The 27,801-nt window shown below is 41.1% G+C and overlaps 2 protein-coding genes and 2 long non-coding RNA genes across 5 annotated transcripts; 3 read left to right on the top strand and 1 right to left on the bottom strand.

Annotated features, from left to right (window-relative positions):
• Positions 1-472: 472 nt before the first annotated feature.
• LOC133884260 (uncharacterized) lies at positions 473-2,603 on the bottom strand. Its single transcript, XR_009903046.1, has 3 exons — positions 2,251-2,603; positions 1,146-1,630; positions 473-945 (listed from the first exon to the last, which is right to left on the bottom strand). It is a non-coding gene; the product is annotated as an uncharacterized LOC133884260 (long non-coding RNA).
• Positions 2,604-3,738: 1,135 nt separating this feature from the next.
• On the top strand, positions 3,739-7,904 carry LOC133885334 (uncharacterized). Its single transcript, XR_009903212.1, has 10 exons — positions 3,739-5,457; positions 5,775-5,923; positions 6,010-6,120; positions 6,204-6,455; positions 6,536-6,628; positions 6,716-6,808; positions 6,902-6,982; positions 7,070-7,213; positions 7,317-7,715; positions 7,831-7,904. It is a non-coding gene; the product is annotated as an uncharacterized LOC133885334 (long non-coding RNA).
• Positions 7,905-8,008: 104 nt separating this feature from the next.
• LOC133884291 (uncharacterized) lies at positions 8,009-13,239 on the top strand. 2 transcript variants are annotated; one of them, XM_062323646.1, is made up of 4 exons: positions 8,009-8,938; positions 9,050-9,267; positions 9,521-11,096; positions 11,849-13,239. In XM_062323646.1, the coding sequence occupies exons 1-3, from the start codon at positions 8,362-8,364 to the stop codon at positions 10,382-10,384; spliced, it is 1,659 nt and encodes a 552-aa protein (XP_062179630.1). In that variant the 5' UTR covers positions 8,009-8,361; the 3' UTR covers positions 10,385-11,096; positions 11,849-13,239. The 2 variants fall into 2 exon arrangements, with proteins under 2 accessions (XP_062179630.1, XP_062179629.1); XM_062323645.1 differs by having other exon boundaries at positions 9,521-11,141.
• Positions 10,496-13,332, top strand: LOC133884006 (uncharacterized). Its single transcript, XM_062323412.1, has 3 exons — positions 10,496-10,740; positions 10,834-11,141; positions 11,849-13,332. Exons 1-3 carry the CDS (start codon positions 10,496-10,498, stop codon positions 13,330-13,332), a joined length of 2,037 nt encoding a protein of 678 aa, XP_062179396.1.
• The last annotated feature ends 14,469 nt before the right edge of the window (positions 13,333-27,801 follow it).

Below are 27,801 nucleotides of genomic sequence, written 5' to 3'. Positions count from 1 at the left end.
CGGTTTATCCCCTTCTTCAAGATCAAGATGACCATTTATCGCCATAGGAGTCTTGATAGACTTTGCATCCTCCATGCCAATTTTTTTCAATAAATCTTTTGCATATTTGGCTTGGCTAATAAATTTTTTTTTTAAGTTGCTTGACTTGAAGTCCAAAAAAGAAACTTAATTCTACAATCATAGACATTTCAAATTCACTAGACATTATTTCTCCAAATTCCTTCCAAAAAGGATGTCATCAACCATCCAATTGAGACATGAAGATTAGAAATAATGACGGAAAGATGGTTTATGAGTTTCATGTCAAGAAACAGAATAGTCACCCCAAGAGTTGAAGAAACAAAAAACCCTGAACCCAACACACTTAGACCTGTAAAATTTGCACTGAAGAAAAACTGTGCATCTTTTATATCCAAAATTATTCATATATCAACATGCCGTACATGTTGCATTCACCATTTAACTTCAGAACTCTAACAGGTATTGGGTTTTAAATCCATAAAGTCAGAAGAACATTTTTTCAAGTATCAGTTAAATTTTAAAACTAGTGATTTATTATGGGATTCTGAAATCAAATCATTCACAACATTCCAACTGGTTCATGCTCACAGTTGGATGAAGTTATTTGAATTTTACTGGTTTTCTTTGTTTGCCTCTTCAAATTTGAATTTTATCCTAAATCTACAAAGATAAGGTATAGCTGACTCATGGCCTCACTTTGGAAAAAAGAAAACTCATGTTCTGAGAAGGCGCGGTTGACACCAACACAGAAAGATTCATATATCAAGCTTTTGGGTATAAAAAGGGGCAAAATAAAAACTCCATATCAAGCTTTTGGAATCCTTGAAGTCTTCCTCAGGCAGCAGTAATCTTCTTCCTTGCAACAAACTTTGACCATGCAGGGATGAGCTTCAGCACATTAAACTCACGGTCTTGGACAGTGGTCTGCATAGAAGAACGGCAAAACTTTATAGACTATCAAATAAAACCATATTGCATTTGAGCAATGTTGTTGCTAAACTAAGATACAAATTATCTAAACAAATCAAGTGTTAAGAAATTATAAATGGAACAACCAGAAGTGCTTCCATTCCTTTTTTGCAAGGGCAATCGCATAGCTTAGAAATCAGAACAATAAGACCTACCATCTGGGCATCATAAGGAGGGCCCTACATTTGGAAGTGGCCAGCTCCTTCAATCAAGTGTGTATCAACCCATCCATCCAGCCGCACTTGACCTTGTTTTGCAACTATTTCAGCCGTCTTCAGTTCCCATGATGAATAGCTTTGGTTTCTCAGACTTAGAGTATAGCATCAGGATGCCTCCCAAATAGGATTCAGGCTATTAGACAAAACGGGTACCCGATACTAACATAACCAATCACCTTGCCAACTTTATCAACTGTTGATTCTGCAACTGGTGTCCCTGCATCAGGAAGTTACAGTCAGATACATGCCTAAACACGATTCAACAGCTGCATCAACGGTTGAAGAAAGCTTGCATGCAGAATAATGTCATCTCAATCCTTCTATGCAAACTAAACCATTTCATTGATCTCCGTCCAGTAATTCAGCCGCAATTGCAGTGCACAGGGTTGACATAAATAAATCTTAACAGGAGCTCAGGAAGCCTGTAAAGGGTACGTACAAGTCAGTTAGAGGAAGTGAGCATAACATTAGCAAGACACACAGTACACCACAGTACCGCATGACTCACATGTTAGAACTAATCTTTAGTCTAGATTAGAAGAATGCTATCGAAATATATCATGTACTGGCAACCTGTACATTATATTGGGGAAGAAGAAAGACATTCAAGCCATTTACATTTTCTAAAAGGAGGATTTGCTGAAAGATAGTGTTGGTCACCTAACAAGGAAGCCTTTTGCCATTATATTTTCTTAAGGATAGCTGCCAGACATTCAAAGCCCCAAACAAAGTAGATGAAGGATTAACACCTAGCCGTTAATGCCAGATTCAATTCTTAAGTTCATAAACTGAAATAAGGAAATTCCGTGAGGCCGAACGTTTGAGCTTCCTATTTTGATGCAATATACACCTAAAACTATTTGATTACAGGCCACCAAATGAATTGTCGTTTGCATTTTCCATTTGATCAAATACAGCTTCAGAAAAGCTAAAATTATTTGGTCAATTTGATTTATTACCACATCTGTCTACATGTGCAATGCTTCACGCTTCCATGAACTGAAAAAGTAGGCATGATGAAAAGGTTTCGTCGTGGACATACCAGCGGAGGATCCGACGAGGAGGACACCGTGCGGCTGGAGGTTGTTGGCGACCCATCAGCAGACGGATACTAATCCCTGACCTCGGAAGATCCCGTGAGCGAGGCTTGCCCTGTGGAGACTTCGGTGGCCAGAGGTAGGGGCCGGAGTCGTCTCGTGAGCGCCGCACGACCGAGTGGCTAGGAAGGAGTCGGGCACGGCTCAGGGGAGCCTCGTGACGGCCTGGCGAGGGAGGGGGCGGAGCACGAGTTCAAGGTGGCGTGCCGCGGGGAACAGCGGGGGTCTCGATCTAGTGGATTCGGATCGCCGCCGGCGGGGGATGAGAATCGCGCAAAAATATGGAGACCGCTCGGGTTTGCAGTTGCAACCGAGCCCTCTTCTCACCTCTATCCTATATTAAAAAAAAAAAAGATAAAAATCGGTTTTTAACTGACTCCTTATCCAACCTCTTTTCTAAAAATCGGTGTGAAACCTGCAACGTCTGTTTCCACCCAAAAAAATTATACCCACCACTCCCTCCACTCTCAAATCTGTAACAACTTGTAAATATCTCACACATCAAGGATCCAGATTCAATCATGTAAATATGTTTACACATCCAAAGGATCATATTAATTAGAGTAACTTTTCCTCACGGCGTTGAATGCACCATCGAATCTACCCTCTCTTTCCTTATTGACAATAACGCTAATCAATTCCCCGTGATTTCTTTCCAAACCAAATGACCGCTACCTCCTGGCGATCTCCTTTTCTGTCCCGTCCCTATCCTTCCCTCCCCTCCGAACCCCGCTCTCCTTCTCCCACCGCGCACGCACTCAGTCGCCACTGTCCGCCACCACCCCTGCGGCCGTCCTGGTCTGCGATCACCATTGACGCACGACAACACCACCTCGCCACCATCCTGGTCTGCGACCACCATCGACGCACGACAACACCACCTAGCCACCGTCCCGTGCCCTTCCAAACATCAGAGGAACCCTCGCCGCCGCCACTCCGCGCACACCCTCCCGTGCCCGTCCCTCGCCACCGCCACTACGCGCACACCCCCCGTGCCCGTCCCTCACTGCCGCCACCCGCGCGCCCTTCCCCCATGCTCGTCGCGCCGCCGCCCCCATCCCACCTCGAGGTCGCGCGGCTACGAGCTAGCTGCCGCGGCCGCCTATCGTCCGCCGCGATCGAACGTCGACGCTGTGCCCCTCCTTTGCGGCGGTGATCCGACGCCCCTCCTTCACAGCGGTGATTCACCTCGACACCGCGGCAATCATACGCCCCTCCTTCACGGCGGCGACCTCCCCCTCCTGACTCAGGTCTTCATCAAGCAGTTCTCTGAAATTTCATCAATAAGGCATCTCTAAAATTTCATCAATATACCAGCGGATTTTGTTATCTGGTCCAGCAGGTACTTCCTTTGTTGTTGTTGCATCTATATTCTTTTTCCATTGATTTAAATTGAGGTCATTGAGCCTTGAGGTGGCAGTGGCCATGCTTGTTTGGAAATTATCCCCATGCCTATTTTCCTGTATTCGTCTAATTTTTCTACTATGATGCATTTAGGTTCCGAAAAACCGCCTCTATTTCTCTAAATTGTTTGCTTCTGGATCCCTTCTTCTGGCAATATTTTTGAGGTTTCTGTGAGTGATTGAAAGAGGGCACAAGTATTCAATGTTTTCTTGCGCCTCAATCGATCATTTAAGACTGGAAAACAATTATTGAAGTACTCACGAGTTCTGGCTGCTAAGCTGCATAACCTTCTAAAATATTAACTGAGTAATTGTGATAGTGTTGGCTTTTTGAAGAAACCAAATGTGTGACAGTAAAGCCGGGAATGCACCATTGTTGGACTATATGCTCCATTGTTGGACTTGCAGCCATGCCTGCCATATGCTGACATTTTGCATTGCAGAAAGTAGAATGGATCTACACTTCTGAAGAGCTGATAGCTTGTTAGTATTAGAAAGCCTTTTGGGTGTGTAAACAATGCAAACGTGTTTTCTTATGCTCTGTATGCCTACTGTGATATGTACGGAACAAAGAGTTGACATTTCTTTGCAAACTCGCTGCTTTTGCATTGACATGTCTATGTTTGCATTTTGAGAAAAGGTTAAATTATCGAGCCAATTGATGTGCTGATGCCCAGTCAATTGTTTTAGATGGTTCTGTGTGACAGTATCACGGTACTAGCATGAGGAATTGCCTACAAAAGAACATAGTACAGTAGTGATGATTAATCGATACCGAGAAGTCCCAACAATTATTTGGTATAGTCATGCTGCGTCCAACTTCCAAATTCCAAAGATGATCAATTCTTCCAGGTAAGTAAAAAAAAGGTTCAGGTGTATTGTTGCTCATGTAGGTAAATGCTTACAGAACAATTGCTGAATACACTGAGAAAACAAAGAGGAAAAGAATAAATATTGGACACTAGGGTCTTCTGTATGACTTTGAGAAATGAATCTTCTGTACGATTTCTCAAAGCACCATTTTCTGTTGTTACTGACCATTACTGATGCACTACATCTACCTGAGATTTGAAATAAGATTCAGGTGTCACTTCCTCACTTGCCGTCATGCATGTATTAATTACAAAACAGTTGCAGGTGACAAGGCTTCAAACAAAGGCAATAGCTGATGGTAGACAGAGTAGGGCATAGGGTAAACTGAATAACTCTTTTTTGTGACTCGATTGATGATTATTTATATCTGGCACTATTATATGTAACTAACTTCTGCCTGTAGAAATTTGCATATTCTGTTAGTTCTGAACCTCTGGAAGAGCTTATCTGATGTTACAATGGCAGAAACAACACAAAGGATGTTGTAGTGGTAAATGAGTGTGACCGACTGACAAATGAACTTGTAGAATCCAGAGAGAAAACCGCATCACCGCGATGTGATAAGGTTACTTTGCTTCTTAATTGGTAAATGATCTATCGGCTGGCACTACACAATCAACTGAAACTTTGGCATGCCTGCTTCTGTTTGTTGTGTTCTTGTTGCTGTCTGTCTGGTGCGGTTATGTCGCTGAAGATTGTATGGCGTGAGCGTGACCTCCATGTTGTTGGGCCTTAGATGTGCAGTCATCAGGGTATTTCCATTTAGGAATCTCTGAGGATTTCTTTTTGGTTTTGAGCCACCATCTTGAGGTTTCCAGAATGAATCTCAAGAACCGGCACCATTGGCAGGCTTTTCTCGTTTCTGTATTTGCGATGGTTTGTATTGGTATGTTTCAATTTGAAATGCAAAATCAGAAACTACATCGTTACAGGAAGTTGCTGCTCCAATGATCAATACATCCTTATCATGGTTGTCTGCCAATGGTGCCATATGATGTAGTGATGCACAATTGCAGAAGATAACACTATCACAATTGTTGGACAGTACTCCTCATTATGCTATATGCTCCATTGTTGGACTTGCAGCCGTGCCTGCCATATTCGTTTTGCTATTTTTTTCATCCGGGTTTTATTATTTTCCTAAACGAATATTTTCCTACGTTAGCGATTTCATTGATCGTTGTTATGTTTAGGCATCATACGGGTGGCCAGATGTCACAGGAAGAAAAACGTAGAAAGCGTCGCGAGTACCAACAAAAGTATCGTCAGCGCAAGAAAGAGGCATCACAGGATGAAAATCTTCAAATGGATTTACCCATTCAGATATCACAAGTAATGCCAGGTATTATGTTACCCAGCTCATACTACTTCCACACCCTACGCAATATTGTATCAGCAGACGATTGATTTGGCCATCCACTTTTTTAGTCACTCCAGCTCTAACGAGTATATCTCAAGTTGAATGTCGGCCACATTCATCGCCGAACCCTAACCGTGGATGTTATCCTTTTAAAAACATCACAAATATCATAAACACAGGTACCTAGATTCGTTGTCCTTATAAATATTCAATGGTGCGACACATTTGAGAGTTTGTATTGAAGTGTTTGTGTGTAAAATAGGTGGCCAAGAAAATGGTGCACTGGTTGGTACTTCGTCGCCCATTGAGCAGCCACATGTAATGAAGTCTACGAGTGGCCATGGGGCCCAATTGACCGAAAAGGAGATAGATGAAAAACGGCAAAAGCGGAATGAGTACCAGCGTGGATATCGTCGATGCAGGAAAGAAGAAGCATCAGCCAGGGTCGATGACATAAATTATTACAGTCGAATGCGAATTTCTGCACTGTCCACACCAGGACAATCCCATGAAGGTGATATTATATACGAATGCCTAAACATTTGCAGTTTAAGTAATCAGACATTTGTAAAGATTGAAGTATCTTGGGCACAGGTGGATTGCGTGGTACTCAGATTAATTTAATTGGAACAATGTAGTCTACACTCACTGGCATTGTCGCGACGGGGCAATCACATAATGATGGAGGTGTTTTTTTAGTTCTAGATGATATCTATAGCTGTTGTTTGGTTATATATATAAACAATTGTATGATTTTTATTTTTATTTTTGCAGGTCCAAAGCATGGTACTCAAGCTTCCCAGATTGGGATGGCTCACTCTGCACTCACTAGAATGCACACACCAGGGCTATCATGTCACAATAAAGGTGACTGCCATAGTTTTTCCATAGTTTATTTTATCTAAACAAGTTTTGGCAAACATCTGGTTTGGTTTATTGGTTCATAATTGCTGTTATCAGCCGACGGAGGCATCAGATCACATGCACACTATGAGGGTTTCAAGACTCCATTTAGGGACGTGACCAATACCATCTCTTCAGGTAACACAGTACTTAATTTAAATTGTATTAATCTGAAAAAATATGCTATCTATGTGATCCTAAAAGCCCTTATTTACTGTTCGGTAGGCAAAACCATGGACGACAAGGAGGGGGATATTAAGGGGGATAGACGGTTGTATATGGTGGATTATCGCAAACGAAAGAAAGCCGAAGCGACAACTGTTACTGAGGATCCACGTTCAGATGCAACCCCACATACGAGGACGCCCGGTACGGTACATGGAAGCATTTTGCCCCCTGCTTTTTTTAAAACAAAAATTGACAATATAGTATTGATATGTCATAATCATGTTACATCAATTACTGGCTGTAGGAAAGTAAAATTCATGTACTCATGGACCTGGGAAGCCAGTTGGTACAGACAGTGCTACTCCTTGTGAGAGTGATGGAGATAATTGGCTCCATAGAAATAATTCATACCTACGGCGAAACAAACCGCCAAAAAAAGCAGTTCCGGCTGTGGATGTGCCTTTGGTAACTCCTTGTGAGAGTGATGGTGATAATTGGCTCCATAGAAATGATTCATATGTATGGCCAAACAAACAGTTAGAAAACGCAGTTCCGGATGTAGATGTTCCATTGGTCAATGTAACACCACCGACTGGCCCAGTTGGTGATAGAAAATCTGATGGGCATCCGCAAACTGAACCCTTTGATGATGGGTCTGATTCTGAATTTTGGGATCCTGATGATCCACATTCTGACCTTGATGGTAATTTAACATTCTTATCAACCTTTCTTGTACATATGTTTGTATTTGTAAATAATATCTATAATTGTAGTAGTAAATTGACAAAGGCATGACGTTGTTTCTTTTCTTTACTCAGAGCACATTGAGTCGGCCCATCAGAAACGAGATTATCTTGATGATGAAGAAGGAAGGATATATGCTGGAAACGGTAAATCATCAATTTATATCTAAACAACGATTGTTTATCTGAAATATCCTGATATAATACAATGTAATTTCTTAAGGCATACTCTATTTTTTTGGACCAAGTGTTGAATTTATATCATACAAGGTTACTAAAAAGAAACGAGATATTGTACAAGATCATGACCGTTATGCCAGGGTGTACAAAAAGCTTCCAGAAGTCCACCATGCACTGAAGTCTGTTCCAAATTGTCAGTATTGTGGGGCCAAACGGTTCCAATTTGAGGGACCTGCATTCTGTTGTAGGAAAGGAAAGGTGAAAATATGTACGCCAACAGTGTCATACGAGTTGCGTCGGTTGTTTGTAAGCCAGAGTGATGCGGACGCGAAATATTTCAGGGACCACATACGATATTTCAACTCGCACTTCTCAATGACAAGCCTTGGGGTTACTCTAGACTGAAGATATAGTACAGCAGCTGGAATGGGTATCTATACATTCCGTGTGCATGGTCAATTGTATCACCGGTTGGATCAGCTGGTGCCCGGTACGAAGGGTCCACGACATTTGCAGCTTTACTTCTATGATACCGATGATACAATGGCTCATAGAGTTAAGAGATCTTCAGATCTTGATATAAATCTCATTCGAGCAATTCTACGGATACTTGAGCAGAATCCATACGTGCAGACCTTTAAAACAGTTGGTGCTGTCCCTAATCTTGATGAGTATAAGATTGAACTAAACACAGATATTGCATTGGACCAGAGAAGGTACAATGCCCCCACGGCTTCACAAGTGGCTGCAATCTGGATGGAAGGGAATGATCCACAAAAATGTTTTGATAGAAGTGTTATTGTTTATGGGAAAGCAGACAAGCCTCGATATATTAGGGCATATCATGGGTGCTATGATCCTTTGTCTTATCCTTTATTTTATCCTGGAGGAGAAACAGGATGGCAACGCAATATGCAGTATGAAGGACCTGACATAGTTGTTGTGACAAGCAACAGAGATGATCAAAATGTTGACAACAATGATGAAAACAATTGTGAGGAAGGTTAGCTTGCTATATCTCAACAAAGTGCATTTATTTTGTGATTCGATGTGGTTCCAATGTTTTAAATCGTATGCCAAAATTAATGTGTTCTCTCTTGTATTTTCTATATAGGTGGGGATGATGTTAGTGAGTCTACCAAATATCTAAGTGCAAGAGAATACTATTGTTACAAGCTGCAGATTAGGGACGGGATTTTTAACATATTGCTGTATGGGCGACGGCTTCTCCAGCAATGGGTTGTTGACATATACATTAAGATAGAGTCAATGAGGCTTGATTGGTACTCCAAACCAGAAAACCAAGTGCTTATACGAGCTGACCTTTATCAAGTAATACATGATCTACTATTATTTACATTACTAATTTAGTATAAACAGAACTGCAAGAAGCCGTCTCTTGGTTTATATGTTGCCAGTGTCTGACTTGGCACCATCTGTTATGTATATAGGCCAATACATATATAGTAGGTTTAATTATCGATGTTGTTATAAGTAACTACACATTGTCCATTTTGCAAATTCATAACTTATATGCATATCTGTTATTTGATGTTTACCTGATGTCTTGCACATTGCATTGTAGGGGATTCTTGACACCATTGCTGCAGGAGAGGCGCGTGCTTCGGAGGTTGGTTTGAGAATTGTGCTCCCCCGAACTTTTCCTGGAGGTGATCGTGATGTCCAAGCAAGGTTCCTTGATGCAACGACTTTAGTCCAGCGGTATGGGAAGCTTGATTATTTTATAACGATGACCTGCAACCCCTACTGGCAGGAGATAACAAGTCAACTGTTTCCCGGACAGACGCCACAAGACCGGCCAGAACTTGTCGCAAGAGTTTATAGGGCGAAGCTGCGAGATATGCACGACTTTTTGATCAAGAAGAAACACTTTGGTGAAGTTGCAGCATATGCCCATGTCACAGAGTTTCAGAAGAGGGGCCTTCCACATGAGCATTTCTTATTGATTATGACATCGAAAAGTAAGATAACCACCCCAGATGATTATGATAAGGTTATATCTGCAGAAATTCCTGACAAGGATAAGTACCCTGTATTGCATGATTTGGTCATCAAGCACATGCTGCATGGACCATGTGGTGCTCTTAACAAAAACTGCCCCTGTATGATAGATGGTCAATGTCGTTTCCGTTATCCTCGACAGTTTTACGATGCCACTCAGCAAGGAATGGACTCATACCCTATATACAGGAGAAGGGACGATGGCAGTCGAGTACAGATTAGAGGTTCTGAATTGGATAATAGATGGGTGGTCCCGTACAATCTGGTACTGCTTATGCGCTATAACTGCCACATTAATGTCGAGATTTTCTCAAGCATCAAGGCAGTTAAATACCTATTCAAGTACATTTATAAAGGTAATGACCGTGCGTCCTTCTCAGTCGACCAAATGGATAACAATGGTGCAGTAATCAATGAGATTAAATAGTACAGGGATGCAAGGTTCATAACTCCTCCTGAGGCTGTGTATAGAATATTTGGTTTCCCTTTGTATGCTGCATATCCTTCAGTTTTGCAACTTCAACTGCACTTGCCTAACATGCATATGGTAGCATACAAGGCTACGGATAATCTGAATAATGTTGTCAGTCAGGAAAAGTCTAAAAGGTCGATGCTTACAGAGTACTTCTACATGAACCGTGCGGACCCTTTGGCACGACAATGCTTATACAGAGAATTTCCTGAACACTTCCGGTGGCTCAAGGGTACCAAGCGCTGGCAGAGAAGAGTTAAGAGGCCACAGATTGGAAGAATTGTGTATGCAAACCCTGCCGAAGGGGAGAGGTACTACTTGCGGGTGCTCCTGAACCATGTGAGAGGAGCAACTTCGTTTGAGAATCTTTGAACTGTTCATGGAGTTACACACTCTAATTTCAGAGAAGCATGCGAGGCTATAGGACTCGTAGAGACTGATAAATCCCTTGATGATTGCTTGACTGAGTCCGCGACCTTCCAGATGCCTTGTGCTCTAAGAAGGCTTTTCGCAACAATTATAGTGTTTTGCGAGGCGACCAATATACGCGCCTTGTATGATAAGCATTTTCAGTCATTGTCTGAAGATTACCATCGCACCTACACTAATGCTGGAACTGTTGAGCAATTGGTGTTGAGAGACATTGGGTATATTGTACATTCCATGGGTAAGGACATTAGGAGCTATGGCCTTCCCGATCTGGATGAATCAGGTGATTTTTCTTATTTCGTGTTACATGAGCTATATACCTTCCTTGTCTCTTGAAGCTTACCTTGCAGTAACCTGTAGCCACTTCCGCTGAAATTGCTATTTATAAATCTCAGTATTAACGGTAGCCTCCAGCTTTGTTTAGATTATATTGGATCGGACAAGTACATTAGTTCAGCTTGATAATTTTGATATATAATGATTAATATTTTATCATGTTCCCATTGTTAGAGTCATGTTTTGCTAATTCATATGTATCATAATAATGTAACATCAGAAATAATACATTCTTTCACGTCTGCTAATTTTTTTTGGTTTATTAACAGGATTTTCTTATTTCTTGTTTCAAGAGCTATGGCCTTCCTTGTTAATTTTTAAATTGTATTATTCAGATTGATGATAATGCACCTTACCTTGCAGTATGTGATTTCTTATAGAAGCTTATCTTGCAGTAACTTTTACCCATGTTTTCCAGTGGAATTGTTATTTATAAATCTCAGTATAGCCTCTAGCTCTGTTTAGATTATAATAATATTGGATCTGAAAATTATATTGGTAGGTTTTGATAATTTTGATATTTAATTGTTAATATTTTGCCATGTTCCTATTGTCGTAGTCGTGTTCTGCTGATTCATATGTACCATAATAAAATACCATCAGAAACAATACATTCGTATCGTATGTGCTAAAGATTTGTTTCATATATCTCAGATGAAAGTTCTGGCGACTACGTGAGAGAGGTGATTGAGGAGATGTCAGTGGGTGTGGACCAAGAACATCTACATATTATAGATACTCTAAACATGGAGCAGCGGGTAGCGTTCGATGAAATCATGGATCATGTGGTCAACAGAAGGGGCAATGTTTTCTTTGTCGATGGTCCTGGAGGCACAGGGAAGACCTACTTGTACAAGGCATTGCTTGCTAAGGTGCGCTCACTGGAACTAATAGCAATTGCAACTGCAACATCTGGTATAGCAGCGTCGATCATGCCCGGTGGACGCACTGCTCACTCAAGGTTTAAGATCCCCATCAAGCTTTCTGTTGACGGCATGTGTAATTTCACAAAACAGAGTGGTACCGCAGAGTTGCTTCGTAGGGCTTCGTTGATAATTTGGGACGAAGTTGCCATGACAAAACGACAAGCTGTTGAGGCACTTGATAGATCACTACAAGATATAATAGGATGTTCTTTGCCGTTTGGTGGAAAGGTTATGGTCTTTGGTGGAGATTTTAGGCAGGTACTTCCTGTGGTGACGCGTGGTACAAGAGCACAGATTACTGATGCTACACTACAAAGATCATATATATGGGATAATATAGTGAAGATACACCTCACTCGCAATATGAGGGAACAAAGTGACCCATGGTTCTCGGAATACCTCCTTAGAATTGGCAATGGCACTGAAAAGACCATATGTGATGACTATGTACGCCTCCCAGATGATATTGTGATAAGTTACAACACTGAAAACCCAGATGAATCAGTTGATAGACTCATTCAGTTTGTGTTTCCGGATCTTCATAAAAATGCTACATCAGCGTCTTATACGAGCACGCGTGCTATTCTATCAACAAAGAATGATCATGTGGATGAGCTGAATGCAAGGTTGATTGAGAAGTTTCTAGGCAAAGAGATGACGTACTATAGCTACGATTCTGTTGATGATGATTCATGCAACAACTACCCACTCGACTTTCTGAATTCCATCACACCAAATGGTTTGCCCCCACATATGCTCAAGGTCAAAATCAATTGCCCGGTGATCTTGCTTCGGAATCTTGATCCTCACAATGGCTTGTGCAATGGAACAAGGCTAATGGTTAGAGCTTTCCAAAAAAATGTAATTGATGCTGAGATTATTGGTGGTCAACATGCTGGAAAAAGAGTTTTCATACCTAGGATCCCTCTATGCCCCTCGGAGGACATTTCACTTCCGTTCAAGTTTAAGCGGAAACAATTTCCAGTTCGTCTTAGCTTTGCAATGACCATAAACAAAGCACAGGGCCAAACTATCCCAAATGTTGGTATTTACCTTCCTGAGCCGGTGTTCTCGCATGGCCAACTTTACGTTGCATTGTTAAGGGGTGTGTCAAGACAGGCGACTCGGATCCTGGCGAAGCCTAATGAAGAAATAGATGCTACTGGGAGAATGGGAGAAGCAGCAAAAACATTGTTTACAGAGATGTATTGAAGCAGTGATTAAATTCTATGGTTTGCATGTCTACTTTAATTTATTCCACGCACCTGTTAAGTCACTATATATATATATATATATATATATATATATATATATATATATATATATATATATATATACTACTAAGTGTATTACTCTGGTCACCAAACTTTTTTTTACAAATTTGTAAAATACTCTGCTCTACAACCATTTCAGTATATATTTCGCTCAAAAATATGCACGTGTGTGTCACACGTGCACGGTTACTAGTATTTAAAGAGCTCTCAAATCTCCTCCTTCACCTCTTACATCTAAGGACTCCTCATTCAACCTCTCATTTGGGAGAGAGAGGAGAGAGAGGAGGAGAGAGGGGAGAGAGAGGAGAGAGAGTTACCAGATATTAATAAAATAGAGATGATTCGAATATAGGAGATCAAATATGAGGGGTTGATTGAAACACGTTGAGAAATACTCCCTCCATTCCATATTACCTGACGTATAACTTTTGCATGCAGATTTCATATTAGATGGCGTCTAAGGCTTTTGGTGATAAAACTTACAGGAATACCCTCTAAGGTTTAACTCCTGTGACCCCTCGTACTGTGTAGTCATTACTCTTCTCTTAATCCCAACGCTTCCATGCATGTACTCGTTTCTCACTAGCGAGTGGTTTTGTGGATCAAATTTGCCAACTCGTCTTCTCTTTATACTCCAATTTCTGGGCGCCATGGATGAAATAAAAATCTTTCCTGGGTGCCATGGCTTCGGCCAAAATTTCCATGCCGCTCTGGGAGCTACGCTCGCGAGTGGCCAAGCTTTTTTCCGTTATGGGTGACGAAACCTCGCGAAGGACGCGAAGCTGGGCACGTGATGGATGCGGAAGCACATGCAACTGATTTGGTCGTGAATACCGCTGGACGTGTTCCTGGGCGTCATGGCTTCGTCCAAATTTTTTCAGGCCACTCTGGGAGCTACGCGCGCGCGGCCAAGCTTTTTCCGTTCTGAGCGACGAAACGTCGCGTTGGACGCGGGAGCGCATGCAGCTGATTTGGCCGTGAATGCCGCCTGGACATGGGCGCGCGTGTGGCATGCATGGCGAATGCTAATCAAATGGGCATGGCGCATGCATGGACTTAATTAGGGGTAAGTTTGGAAAGATTACAACCAAACTTTTTCTCCTTGGTCTTTGCAAAAAACTTTGTACGCTAGGTAATATGGAACGGAGGGAGTAGAAGATAAAATTTGAATGAGAAATCCTTAAATAATTGAAGATGCTCTCAGAGATCGTAAAAAATACGGGATCACGTGGGTGTTACCAGATGAGACACCGTCAGGCTGTTTGGGCGGAAGGGTTAGTTGAACCGGGTATATCTGGCTATTTATATATAAGTGCTCCACCCAACCCAATCCAACAACCAACTAGCCCAGCCTGCCAACCCCACCACTCGACTCAATCCAACCAACCCTCCCCAGCTCAACACAGCCTCCCCCGCAAGGCCCAATCACCAACCCCCGCAAGTCCTGCCCGCGCCTGGATTTAAGAAGGCCCACCCTGCATGTGGGCATGATTTTTGTATACATGCGTTCGATGGGCCCAGGTTGCACGTGCACCTGATTTGTCTCCATGGAGTCGCTTTTGGTACGCACGTGGGCATGATTTTATGCTCCGTTGGGCCCAGGCTGCAAGTGGCTCTGCTCAGCTCGCATGCATGATGCATGGCTGTTTTCTTGCATGGCAGAAGCAAGCAAGTCGTGCATACTGGACATCTTGTGTCCAGTTCAATGCCTCTTCTCTTAAAACTCTATTAATCTTCATAGGTAAACTGTTGTGAGTAAGCCTCCACAGGAAGATATTCATTTTGTTCGGCACACGTGCTGTTCAGATTTTCTTTCAATCGAATTGGTATACATTTCCTTCGGACACCCCTGCATCTTTACTAGCTCTTCGATCACTAATTGCAATACCCATTTTATAAGCAGATTTTACAGAGAAAACACCCTTTCCATCAAAGTGCCATTTAACAAAGTGCTGTAGGTCATCCGATAACAGGATTTTCTTGATTAAATTAGCGTCTGTTACATCAAAATTTTGATCAATCAACTCAACGTCCCATGATCCATCAACTGGGTTTGTAAGCTCAGTGACATATGTGAGAACAGTTTGACCTCGATATGTTCGTGGTGTCGTGTAGTTTTATTTGGGATCCAAGGATCTTCCCAAATTCTGATTTGTTGCCCATTACCGACATGCCATATAACTCCTTCACGTAGCAAGCCCACTCCCTTCAGTATACTGCGCCAGGGATATGACATACCAACCTTGGATTTTGCCTGTAGCAGATGACAATCCGGATAGTACCTTGCCTTTATGACTTGAGCACATAAAGACTCGAGGTTTTGAATCAACCTCCACCCTTGTCTCGCAAGCATGGCCAGATTAAAATTGTGAAGGTCACGTAAGCCCAGTCCTCCTATCGTCTTTGACCTGCATAGAGTTTCCCGACTAAGCCAATGCATTTTCCCCTCATCATCTTGTTGCGACCACCAATAGCGACATATCAACGTGCTAAGACTATCACAGAACGTCTTCGTGAGATCAAAGACAGACATAGCATAGGTTGGGATGGATTGAGCAACTGCCTTGATCAAGATTTCTTTCCCCGCCTTTGAGAGTAATATCTCTTTCCGTCCTTGTATTCGTTTCCAAACCTTTTCCTTTATATATTCAAATGCTTTTTGCTTCGACTTGCCCAAATAGACTGGTAAACCGAGATATTTTTCATTCTTTGCCTCACCATCAACATTGAGCTCACTCTTCAATGCCAATTTAATCCCTTCCTGAGTATTTTTGCTGAACATAATTGACATCTTTGCCGAATTTATCATCTGTCCAGAGCAAGCAGCATATATATTCAAAATATTCATAAGACTGCGAGCTTCCCTAGTCCGTGCCTTCATTATAATAAGGGAATCGTCTGTAAAAAATAGATGATTAATTCTTGGGTACGCTGTGATGAGTTCATGGCTCCTTTAGATACTATCAATACCACTAATAATTTTTAAATTATACAAAGTCTAATTACAATAGCACGTACACGATAATTAACCACTAAGTGAATTTGTTTTTCGCTGTTCATTTTTCCTTAGATGGATTCATACTAAATTCTTGTGATGTTTTGTTGCTTAGGAACGTGAGAGAAGCACCACAATCTTATCCGAACGTCACTCCTTGAAGGACAAGTCTACTCGGACTCGAGGCTGACGTCTCTTTCCACGGGCGCACAACCCTAGTTCGATCTTCTCACATCCCTCCTATATATACACAATATCCATCGTAGTTTAGGCTTGAGTTTAGCTTAGATTATTTTGTTTTAGATAGTTTTGCTATTTATTTATTTGTTGAACCCCAACTCGAGTACTTCATTGGTAATTAGTAATATTCAAACTGCATCTACCTGTTCTTACTTGTGTTCTCGATACGCTTGCAGAAAAAGCCTTCTTGGCAAAGTCAACCGTTTCTTGGCACAATTGATAACCACGGAGCAGTAGTGTAGTGGTTGTGAGGGTTCTCGATCTATTCTGCTCAGAGTTTTTGGATCATCAACGTCAAAGCTCCACCAATCAACATATCATATTACCTTTCAGAAGATCGGGCAAACACGCATCATGCTGGACATATGCTAATACCAACAATGTCACCTTGAACCTCGTCCTTTTGCATCAGCGCTGAGAATGCTTCTGCACAAATAATGAACAGGTATGGAGATAAGGGGTCACCTTGACGGAGTCCTCTAGTAGGATGAAACACCTCTAAAAACTGTCCATTTATCTTTATTCGGTATGAAACTGAAGATACACAGCTCATGATTAGATTGACCCATTTATTGCATGACCCCAATTTTCTCATCATTGGTTCCAAGAAATGCCACTTGACCCGATCGTAAGCTTTCCTCATATCAAACTTGATAGCAGCTAATCCTCCTCCCCCCTTTTTTCTTTGTTGTAGGTAGTGAGTGAGCTCATAGGCTAGAATCACATTGTCCGTAATCATGCGGTCAGGAACAAATGCACTTTGGCTTGGCGATATAATTTCTAGCAAGATGTATTTCAATCTATTTGCGAGCACTTTGGATATGACCTTGTACAATACATTACAAAGACTAATGGGTCTCAAGTCAGTTATCTTCTCTGGACTACGCACCTTTGGGATAAACACTATGATTGTATCATTCCACCCATGTGGCATCGGCTCTCCATTGAGAAAGTGTAAAACTTCTTGCTTGCTTTGGGCCCAACAAGACCCCTAACTTTCTTGTAGAAAACGGCTAGCATACCATCAGGGGCGGGTGCTTTGATATCTCCAATTCCTTGCATTGCCTCCCACACCTCATTTTCAGTAAAGGTGGAGCATAAAGATGTATTCATTTCATTGTACACACGCTGATCAACACATGGAAGGAGTTCATCAAGACGTGTACTTGCATGGGATGAAAAGAGATTTTTGTAGTGGTTAGCAATAAAACATTTTAGCTCCTCTCCCTCCACCACACTCCCATCATCCTTTATTAATTTCTTTATTTTATTTCTTCTTTTCCTCTCCGACGCCCAAGCATGAATGAACTCCGTATTACGATCTCCCTTCTTCAACCAATCGGCATGAGCTCGCTGCGTCCAGTACATGTTTAGTTGGTCATGTAAGCGCTCTAGCTTATACCGAAGAGAATGTTTTTTCGAAACATTTGCTTGGCAAATACCACCTCGTTGGATACTTGTTAGCTCTCCCTTTACTTTTCGAATTCTCCCTTGCAGGCCTCCAAGAACGTCCCGATCCCACATGTAAAGATCACCAGAAACTTTTCTAATCATCGAGATAACAGCATCATCCCCATGTACTATCGCCTCCTCCCATGCCTTCTCCACAATTTCCTCGCACTGTTCCTCCTCGAGCCATCGGACTTCAAAGAGCTTTGCAATACTTTCGTCTGCTTATCCCTACTATGCCTGCTCTCCCACTCCCCATGAATAATGAGTGCCCTGTGGTCCGGGTGCCTCGGGTCTCCATTTATCACCTTGTAAGCAGGAAACATAGTCCGCCAGAGCACATTGCTAACCGCTCGATCGAGCCTTTCACGAATATATGTAGACGCTTGGTGGCTGTTATTGCGCCATGTAAACCTGTCTCCTGCATACCCCAAATCGGCTAGCTCACAAACTTCAAGGGCCTGCCTGAACGCATCCATATTTCGTTGTACCCTTGGTGCACGACCTTCCTTTTCAAATCCGAAAAGGATTTCATTGAAATCACCAGCTACTAACCATGGTAAATGTTGCATATGAATTTGCCCCTGCAGATCACGCAAAGTACTCCAAGTAGCATCCCTCAGTTTTTGGTTCACCATACAGACCAGTGAAACGCCAAATAGGTCCCCTATCCACCTTCACCAATGCATCAATGTAGTATTTAGATACATGTTGCACCGAAACATACACCCCTCTTTTCCATAATAAAGCCAAACCTCCACTCCTACCATTGCATCTCTGGATCATCATGTTCGACATTTGCAGTATATAACGAAATTTATCCATCCTCGTCATATCTAACTTTGTTTCCGAGAGAAACATTATATCGGGATCCTCCTGCTTCTGGATATCCAAAAGCCCACAAAATTTATGAGATCAGATGAGGATGGAGGCCACACTCTTTTGAAATGTAAATTTGCAAAGGTAGCTGTTGGTGGATGAACACCGCAAGCGGGGATCCTTAGAGACCCCCTTTGAGATTCGGTCGGGGGGTTGATTCTGGATCTACCTCGTACGTGAATTTAATGCAAATGTATGAGATCTAGGCGGGATGAATGATTGTCGGTTAGTAGGAGTAAATGCATAAAGGATTTTAGACAAATTCAGGCCGGACGAAGCGTAATACTCTACTCCTGTGTGTCTGATAAGCTATTAATGCTCTTGGAATGACTTTCTCTGAATCTCTGTATTACAAGGTTTTTTGTTCTAAGTCTTGAGTTTTGGACTTGCTACTTGCTTTTTGCTTCAAGTTAGCTTGTGGAACCTCTTGAACCTTTAATTGGCTTGACTTCAAGTTCGCTCTGTCTTTCTACGAAGTGCTCCCCCCCTTTTATCCTATCGGGAGAGGCTCAGCGTGCCCAGAACGGGGGCACGAGTTTTCGTAAGCCATAAATAGAAAACAACCATTATGAGTCTACAGTTTGATGTTACAGGAGTTGAAAATATGCCCTTGGACGGTCTTGTCTGCCATTACGCCCTAACTTTAGCAGGTGCAGGGGGGCCACTGGCCAGCCGCTGAATATCCCCGCATGCCTATCCGGTCAGAACAGATCTGATACGGTCTGACGCGACAGGGTGGCAGGCGATACACCTCGAGCCCAGCGACGATATCTCCAAGCCGTCTTCCTTTATGGGCCCCGCAAGGTGACGTGTGATGGGACCCATCGCATTAATTGTCCCCACGGCTCCCTGTCAGGCGGTGGCAGGGGACTGACGTACTTAGTACGACAGGCGTGGGGGGGGGGAGTGATTGGATGTGACAGGCTACGCTCCCTCTTAAATGCAGCATCGGGCCTCCCACCGATTGACACCTCACCGTGGAGCCCTTGTGGGGTCCACCGGCAAGGGGCTTCTCAGGTCCTCGGGGAACTCTAGGTATTCAGGGACCAACTGTTCTTGGTCCCGAGCACCCTCTCCCGGATTCGTCTCTTCTCGAGTTCTCGGGGAACTCCGAGTACTCGGGGGCCAACTGTTCATGGCCCCAAGCACCCCCTCTCGGACTTGGTTCTTCTCGGGTCCTCGGGAAACTCCGGGTACTCAGGGACTAACTGTTCATGATCCCGAGCATCCCTCCCGGAACTGTCTTTTCTCGGCCCTCGGGGAAATGGTCCCCGAGGGGTGGCGCCACGTGACGTTATGCTGTCCTAGCCTCAGGACTCGGGAACCCCTGATTCCTATGTCACCGATAATAGCTTGGAATGATGTCGACCTTGCTGATATAACAGAGTCCATGCTACTGTATTCCTCGCCACATCACATGATCTCGAGTTTGTGGCAATGTAGTGAACAAAAGCTTATAAAAACCATTATGTTGATGTGGTTGATTTGGACGGAGAGAAATAAAGTGAATGCAGAGAAGGTAAGTGGAGTACGGCTGAAATTATGGGCTCTTTATGGCGTCATCTCTTGGATTTGCTAAGCATAAAGGAGAGCATACAGGAAATGCAACCGAGTACTGTTACTAAATAGAAACCACCAAATGTTGGCTTTGTGAAAGTAAATTGTGATGCATCATTCTTAGCGATAATAGGTGCAGGATCATAGGGATGTATTATTCGTGACAAAAAAAAGAGGCATGATTTGGAGAGGTATGGGTGAATGAATGCTTTTCGTGCTGAATGCTTGGTGCTTTTGGAGGCAATCAACATAGTGACAATTATGGGTTACGACTGTGTTGTTTTCGAATCTTACTCGGTGAACCAGGTGAAGGCCACGAATGGAGATTTGATCTAGCTGATTGTGGTGCTTTAGTGCGGAAAGCTAAATACTACATCAGCATATCACTATTTTTCATTCGTTTGGTCCTCTAGATCATGTAATAGTGTAGCACATGTGATGGCTAGCCATACTGCTCGATTGGGCATGGAGGCTTCTGTGTTTGATTCTTCCACCGCTCCAGACTTCGTAAAAGTTATGATAAAAAGCGAGTCTGCTGTTCAGGTTGGGTAATGAAAATATATCCCCCAATAAAAAAAAGAAGCAAGCAAGTCGGTGTGCTCTTGCACGCAAGCATGTGAATACTGAATATGTGCTCACATCTTAGTAGTCATTCAACTCACATGTTCAGGTCACGTTCAGTATTCACAAGTCTATATTAGGTGTAAAATAGTACGTATCATAAAATAATTTGGTATCCGGTTTTAGTCTATGTATATTTTATCAGTAGTTGTTAATAGTTTAATATTCAGTTGTTTTAGATTATAATAAAATTATTCAGTAATTTGTGTCAGTAGTGTTAGTAGCTATCAGTAATTGCTAGTAATATTAGTAGTTTATTCAGTAGTGTCAATAATTTCAAGTTATAATAAAATTATTCGGTAGTTTTTAGTAGTTTATGTCAGTAGTATCAATAGTTTATTCAATAATATCAGTAGTTTTGTTTAATAGTAACAGTAGTTATCAATAATTGTTTAGTAGTTCTAAATCATAGTAAATTTTATTTAAGTAATAGTTTAGTTTAGTAATTTCGAGTTATAGTAAAATTGTTCAGTAATATTAATAATCATCTGTATTCAGCAATCATTTGCATATTCGTAAATTTGACTCTTTTTGGGCTGAAATCACCCTATTATTGTACGTGCTGCTATTTCTTTGCCATTTCCTTCTGTTCACGCACCCATGGAGACGACTATTGCACAATAGGGTACGCTGACGGTGCCAAAAGGCCCATCGGAAGCTTCATGTGTGGGGTCTCGCTGGACAGAGAGCTTCACGGGTGGTGCCGAAAAGGCCATCGATAGCTGCTTCACGGGTGGTGCGTCACAGGTCGGTACCTAAAGGCAGTTGTATTTTTTTAGATAAAACAAGGCAGTTTTATGCTCGGAGTATAGAATATAAAATCTGGAGCGCTTTTCGATGATGGTTGGAGAAGGAATTTCCGACGAGTGGCATAGCCCATCGCATGGCGAGTCGCGGTAATCCGGGCCAAGGCGGTGCGCACGGGTGGGCCCGCCCAGTGTTGTCCGGCAGAAATGGCGAAACGGACCAGTTGGGCTGGTCTTGCACGGATCCGGCTAGGTACAGCTCAGTCACACATGATCCGATAGGTTTGACTACCGTCATGTATCATGTCGTGTCGGGTCAGTTCGGACACGATTACGGTTTAGTGGTACGGCCGATTCGGTGGACACGACAGGCACGGTGTTACGGGTGGTCCGAAAAAATAAAAATAGCTACAAAATTTAAAATATATATAGAAAATAGATAAAAAAATAGCTACAAAATTAAAAATATATATAGAAAATACAAAATACCTGGGTCCAGACGTGCCGGGCTGGGTCGTGCCCATCCATGCCGGCCCGACTTAGTCGGGCCGTGCCGTGTCGACCCACCGTGCTGCGCGCTCGGCTCAGGCACATCCCATGGCCTCATGCCATGCCGGCCCGGTCAAGCTTGGCTCGGGCCGTGCCTGTGCCATGTCTACAGTAACGGGCCTCGGGCCGACCTAATAGGCATAGACCATTTGGCCATCTATATTGTCCGGTTGTATGCACGGGAGACTCCACCCGCGTAGGGGAGCGGGGAGGCTATGGCTGGCTAGCAGTTGCCGACCAACGAAACGTTTCACTACCTGTGCGGGGCTACCCTGGCGCACGCGGGGCACGCGTGGGCTAGGTTGGGCTATGTGTAGAAGAGAATATGTATATATATATATATGTGTGTGTGTGTATATATATATATATATATATATATATATATATATATATATATATATATATATGAATGAATTAAGTGATTTATATGAGTATGTAGTCACTATATTTATTAACTGTATGGATAGATTCTGTCAATAATATTAAATATCAAAATGCTATTCCACTTATAACTGGAAAATGTTTCATCGATATCGATGTCAGGTCTTCGTATAAACCCTTTGCTACAAGCCTCGTTTTTGTACATCACTTTATTGTTTTCATTTTATTGGCTTACAAAAACCCATTTTATTATCATAGGGATGATATTTTGAGAGTAGATAATACTGAGGTAAATACATCTTTTTTATTAAGCGAGCGTAATTATACCTTGATTACTTCCTTCTATTTAGTTCAGTACGAGTACTTGAGACACTCTACCATGGCTATAGACTTCTGCTTGGATCTAATTGAAGGTCTTTAGCTATTATTGAGGAGAAATATATGACGATATTTGTAGTCTTTCTATTATATGATTTTTCTAAATCAATATAGTTTGTGGATATTTCATTTTACCTCTTCTACATATGATTTCCCACAACAATAGAGTAGGGTGTTCCGATTGCACATCATCTAAATTAGTGCGCACATTTGTGCTAGATCTTAAATGTTGAACATTCATAGGCCTTTGATATTGATTATCCATAAGGCGTCTATCAATTCCAGGTTAATTTACAATTACAATCTTCCGCTAATGCTTTTGATAAGCTTTATCCCTTGTGACCATATTTCTCTCCCTCTTATATGTATTTGAAAAGTAAGTGGTTTTATTAGGTACCTCAACTCTTTCATACGCATTGATTATAGGGATATGATTTAGTGATATATTTGTTGTCAGTAAATGCATCTAACAAATTATTTGCAATGTGTTATAAATTTATGACTTTTTAACTTATTGTTTAGATTATTTAGTATGCGGATGTAAGGATTGAATGCTTGTGACATTCTAATATGTTTCCTGGCATTCTTTGTGGTACATTTGATCTCATTCTAATACCGTAAAATAGTGTTCATCGAATCAGCATATTAGGCTGTAAATAAGTCCCCTATTAGGGGCTCGAGGTAATTTTATGATTGACAGAGAATTATGCATCATATAGATCCCGGGAAACCATATGGTTGGTCATATTTGAATTAAGTTTGTGACGTGTAAGACCACATGACCTCTAACATAATGTTGGTAAATTACAATTTTGAAGTAATAGTCATGCAATTAGTTTAACTCTCTTGATGAGAGATTTAGCTAGACCTTTTTGAGTATTTACATAATGTACTTAATGCTCCAAATTAATGTCTAATGATATGCACTAATCATTGAAGGTCCGTGAAGTGAATTCAGCGGTATTGTTTATTGTAATAGATTTTATCTCGTGTTCAGGATACTTTATAGATACATCTATAAGCATTATAAAGTTTCTGAATTGTTCAGATAGTGGCTGAAAAGGTTAAGTGAGAATTAGTGTGAATTTATAAATATTGTTCACTAAACATATTTCATCCTTTATCCTATTGCTTCCTGCTAAAATTCTATATATATAAGTGAGAATTAGTATGAATTTAACTCATATATAGAATACATACAACATTAATTTTGTTAAGTATCATGTTTGAGAGACATTATTGTATATAATGATATACAATATTCAACATCAAGTAGGTCAATAATAGGCTTATAACATTTAGGGGATGATTAAGAGACTAATTGAGATCTCTAAACATATCTTGGGAATGGAATTCTACAAGCATGTCATCTATGTTGAGGGGATTATCCTTCTTTTGCTGATTTTCTCTTTATTGTTCCAAGGAACATTTTGAGAAGAGTCTGTTACTAGATTATTGTGTGGTTGTTCATTGAAATGAGCTTTGAACATATTCTCTTGAACTTGGTTTCATTTTTCAATAGATTTGAGATATAGATTAAGGGTGTGGCATTTCTTGGTATGATGATTCATACATCCACACTTATGACACTTTCAAGTTGCCATTATTGTCATTTTTCTTGAAATTCTAAAATTGTCTTTACCCTTGTTAGATCCATAGAATTTTTGCTTATTAGTGCGTTTTCACTTTGAATTTATTTTGGTACCTTAATTTTGTGATTACCAAATTTATTTGTATTCTGAATGATTGAATGCACTTCGAGCCGTGGCGCATCACCTGTTGGGCGATGATTTTTTTTATTAGAAACTCGTCATGTTTTTCTGCCTAGAGTAGAGTGTAGATCAATTTAAAATACTTTATATACTTCTAGGTATGGTATTGCTACTGCAATATTCTATTATCCAAAAGGAAAGTGGACAAAATTCTCTCGATCATGTCTGTGTTTGAGACGGGTTGATCACATACTTGCATCTTAGAGAAAATTTTATCAATATCGGAGTTATAATTTGCCACGGACTTAAAGTCCTGAAAAAGTAATGAGTGACCATTCACATATTGCTCATGGCAGAATTATAGTCTTTTGCTGATCATAGCGCTCTTGGAATGACATTCAAAGAGCACGTGGATCCTTTTCTATCATATATTCATTCTTGAGACCTAGATAGAGGTGATGCCTTAAAAAAAATATAAGGTATTACATCAGAGTCGTTCAGAGACCTTTGGGCCTAAGGTTGATGTTCATTTATTGCTGCAATAAGACCTTGGATGTTAAATAAATTTTTACGTCCATAGCCTAAGTTAGATAGTTGTTACCAGCTAACACGACTTCATTAAACTCTTTATTGGAAATATGAACCATGTACTACTTGGAATGTCAATGTATTCAATTTAATTTACTATAGCATGAAAATTTTGTAATTGTGTAAAATTTAAAATCAAAATGATTCTTGAATATAGATATAGTCTTCTATAAAGAATAGACAGTGAAGTCGCTGCTAATGTTTTGGACTCCATTCCTAAGGAAATATGTGATTTGATAATCATTACCAAAATATATAGACTATGTGCAATAAATTTTGGTTATATACGTTGAAGGTAGTCACCATGTTGATATGTAACATGATGTAGACCTCACAATAGTGGACGAGAAACTCGCTGCTATGACCATGAACTCCGTCCTATAAGGATGGGTGAAACTATAGTTGCAACCAATGCTATAATATACATTGCCTTGTGTTTTAAGAAAAATGTGAATCAAAATATGTGAAAAGTGACATTAGATGTAGACCTTCAATATAGGACTGGCGAAAGTTCGCTACTAATGTCTCAAACACCACTTAAGAAAGTGGTAACATACAGTCACTACTAAATTTATAGACTATGTACATGTTAAATATTGGGTAAACACTTTTAAGATAATTACCATATTGATATTATGTAGACCTCACAACAGTGGATGAGAATCCCATTGCTATGAACATGGACTTAGCCCAATTAAGACGGGTGACGCTACAATCATAGCTGATGTCATAGCCACTACCTTATATTTTTGCCAATATAATAGAAAAGGTAATCACCAAAGAATTTTGCATATTTTTTTGCAAATTATTTAAGCTAATATGAGGCTTAAATAATTAAGAAATACAAAACACTAAATAAATACTTACAATAAAGTAATTAGAGAATGTAATAAACTGCAAATATATTAAATAACATAGTATTACTGAGGTAATACATTTATAAAGTAGTTTTACACAAATATTATGCAATTCTTGATGACATGAGGGTCTGGTATGCAAATTTACATGAGGTAAATAAAATATTACACAATTTACTTAATAGCCGAGGGCCTAAAAGTAAATAACATAATACTGTTATGTTTTTGTTTTTGCTGGATATGCAATTTACTGAAAACCAAAAGGGCTTTATGTTAAATTTTGCTGGTTTAAATGGGGGAGGGGGGGAGTTGGGAGGTTAGGGTTTTGAACCCATTGACGTCACACCCTAAGATGCTACCCACCCTGTGCTCGAACAATGACATTAGGGCGCTGCCATCCATTGGGGCTGCCGTCCAGATGGATCTAGGCCACTCACAATTGGCAACTCCAACTGCTATCATAGGGCAGGCGCTGGCTGCACCGCCAAGAGGGCGCTGCCGGGGAGCGACTCGGCTGGATCTAGGCGCTACCATCTGTCGGGGTCTGCCGTCTGGCCGGATCTAGGACGCCAGAGTAAGGTCATGCCTCCGGCCTGCGCCACTTGATGCTCGATGTGGCATGACATGCCACCTCTCCTCTCTTCTCTTCTCTTTTGTTGTGACTTCTCTTCTCTCATCTCATGTTGCAAGCTACACAAAAAATAGGGGCAATTTGCTAGGTACCATTGCAAAAATCATAAAAGTTGGAAAATGCCATCGGTGTGAGGATGACATGTGGGCCCTGGGCCCATATGTCATCTTCACAGCCGATAGTATTTTCTAATATAGGTACTTTTGTGATGGTATCCACCTAATTTTGCTCAAAAAATAAGCTCAACAGTTAGTACTTACCAAACAAAAAGGCACACATCAATATCGAATAAATTGAATTACATATAAGTGACAAATCTAAGAATTAATCAGTAACATAAGTGCATGACAATATGACATTAATAGCAGCATTACATAATTCTACAACCACAAACTTAAAGTCTAATGGCATAATAAGAAATGCTGCTAGTGCAACACAACACAAAAGTAGCAAAAGCTAGCTCTCAAGTCTCATTTCTCAAATATCAATATCCATCATCAAACTCATCAGAGATGTTAGCTATAGCCTACATGTTTTCTCCACCAACATTGGAACCATTGGGAGCATCGTCATAGTCGGTCACATATGCATCATCATGTGGATCTTGATCTTCTTCCTCTTCTTCATTGCCCAAACCCAAGTCATCTTCAACCGCGGGTGTAGAATTTCTCACACGCTTGCTGTTGTAGGTCAATAACTCACTCTGGGTGTTTCTATGAGCTCTTCTTGGAACACTGCGACCTTGAAGCAAACGTAAATCACCAATAACTTCATCATACAAGGTCCCATGTAATGTGACAGTCACACCCGCGACCACCTTGAGG

Source organism: Phragmites australis, chromosome 11 (assembly GCF_958298935.1).
Source record: "Phragmites australis chromosome 11, lpPhrAust1.1, whole genome shotgun sequence".
NCBI classification, from domain to species: domain Eukaryota; kingdom Viridiplantae; phylum Streptophyta; class Magnoliopsida; order Poales; family Poaceae; genus Phragmites; species Phragmites australis.
Note: the sequence above shows the minus strand (reverse complement) of the source record. Positions and strands in the feature narration are given on the sequence as shown.

Coding starts and splice junctions, on each gene's coding strand:
- LOC133884291 (XM_062323646.1), top strand. CDS start 8,362: ATGGGTATCTATACATTCCGTGTGCATGGTCAATTGTATCACCGGTTG. Junction 8,939..9,049: donor TGAAAACAATTGTGAGGAAG/GTTAGCTTGCTA, acceptor TTTTCTATATAG/GTGGGGATGATGTTAGTGAG. Junction 9,268..9,520: donor TACGAGCTGACCTTTATCAA/GTAATACATGAT, acceptor ATTGCATTGTAG/GGGATTCTTGACACCATTGC.
- LOC133884006 (XM_062323412.1), top strand. CDS start 10,496: ATGCATATGGTAGCATACAAGGCTACGGATAATCTGAATAATGTTGTC. Junction 10,741..10,833: donor AACCCTGCCGAAGGGGAGAG/GTACTACTTGCG, acceptor CTCTAATTTCAG/AGAAGCATGCGAGGCTATAG. Junction 11,142..11,848: donor TCCCGATCTGGATGAATCAG/GTGATTTTTCTT, acceptor CATATATCTCAG/ATGAAAGTTCTGGCGACTAC.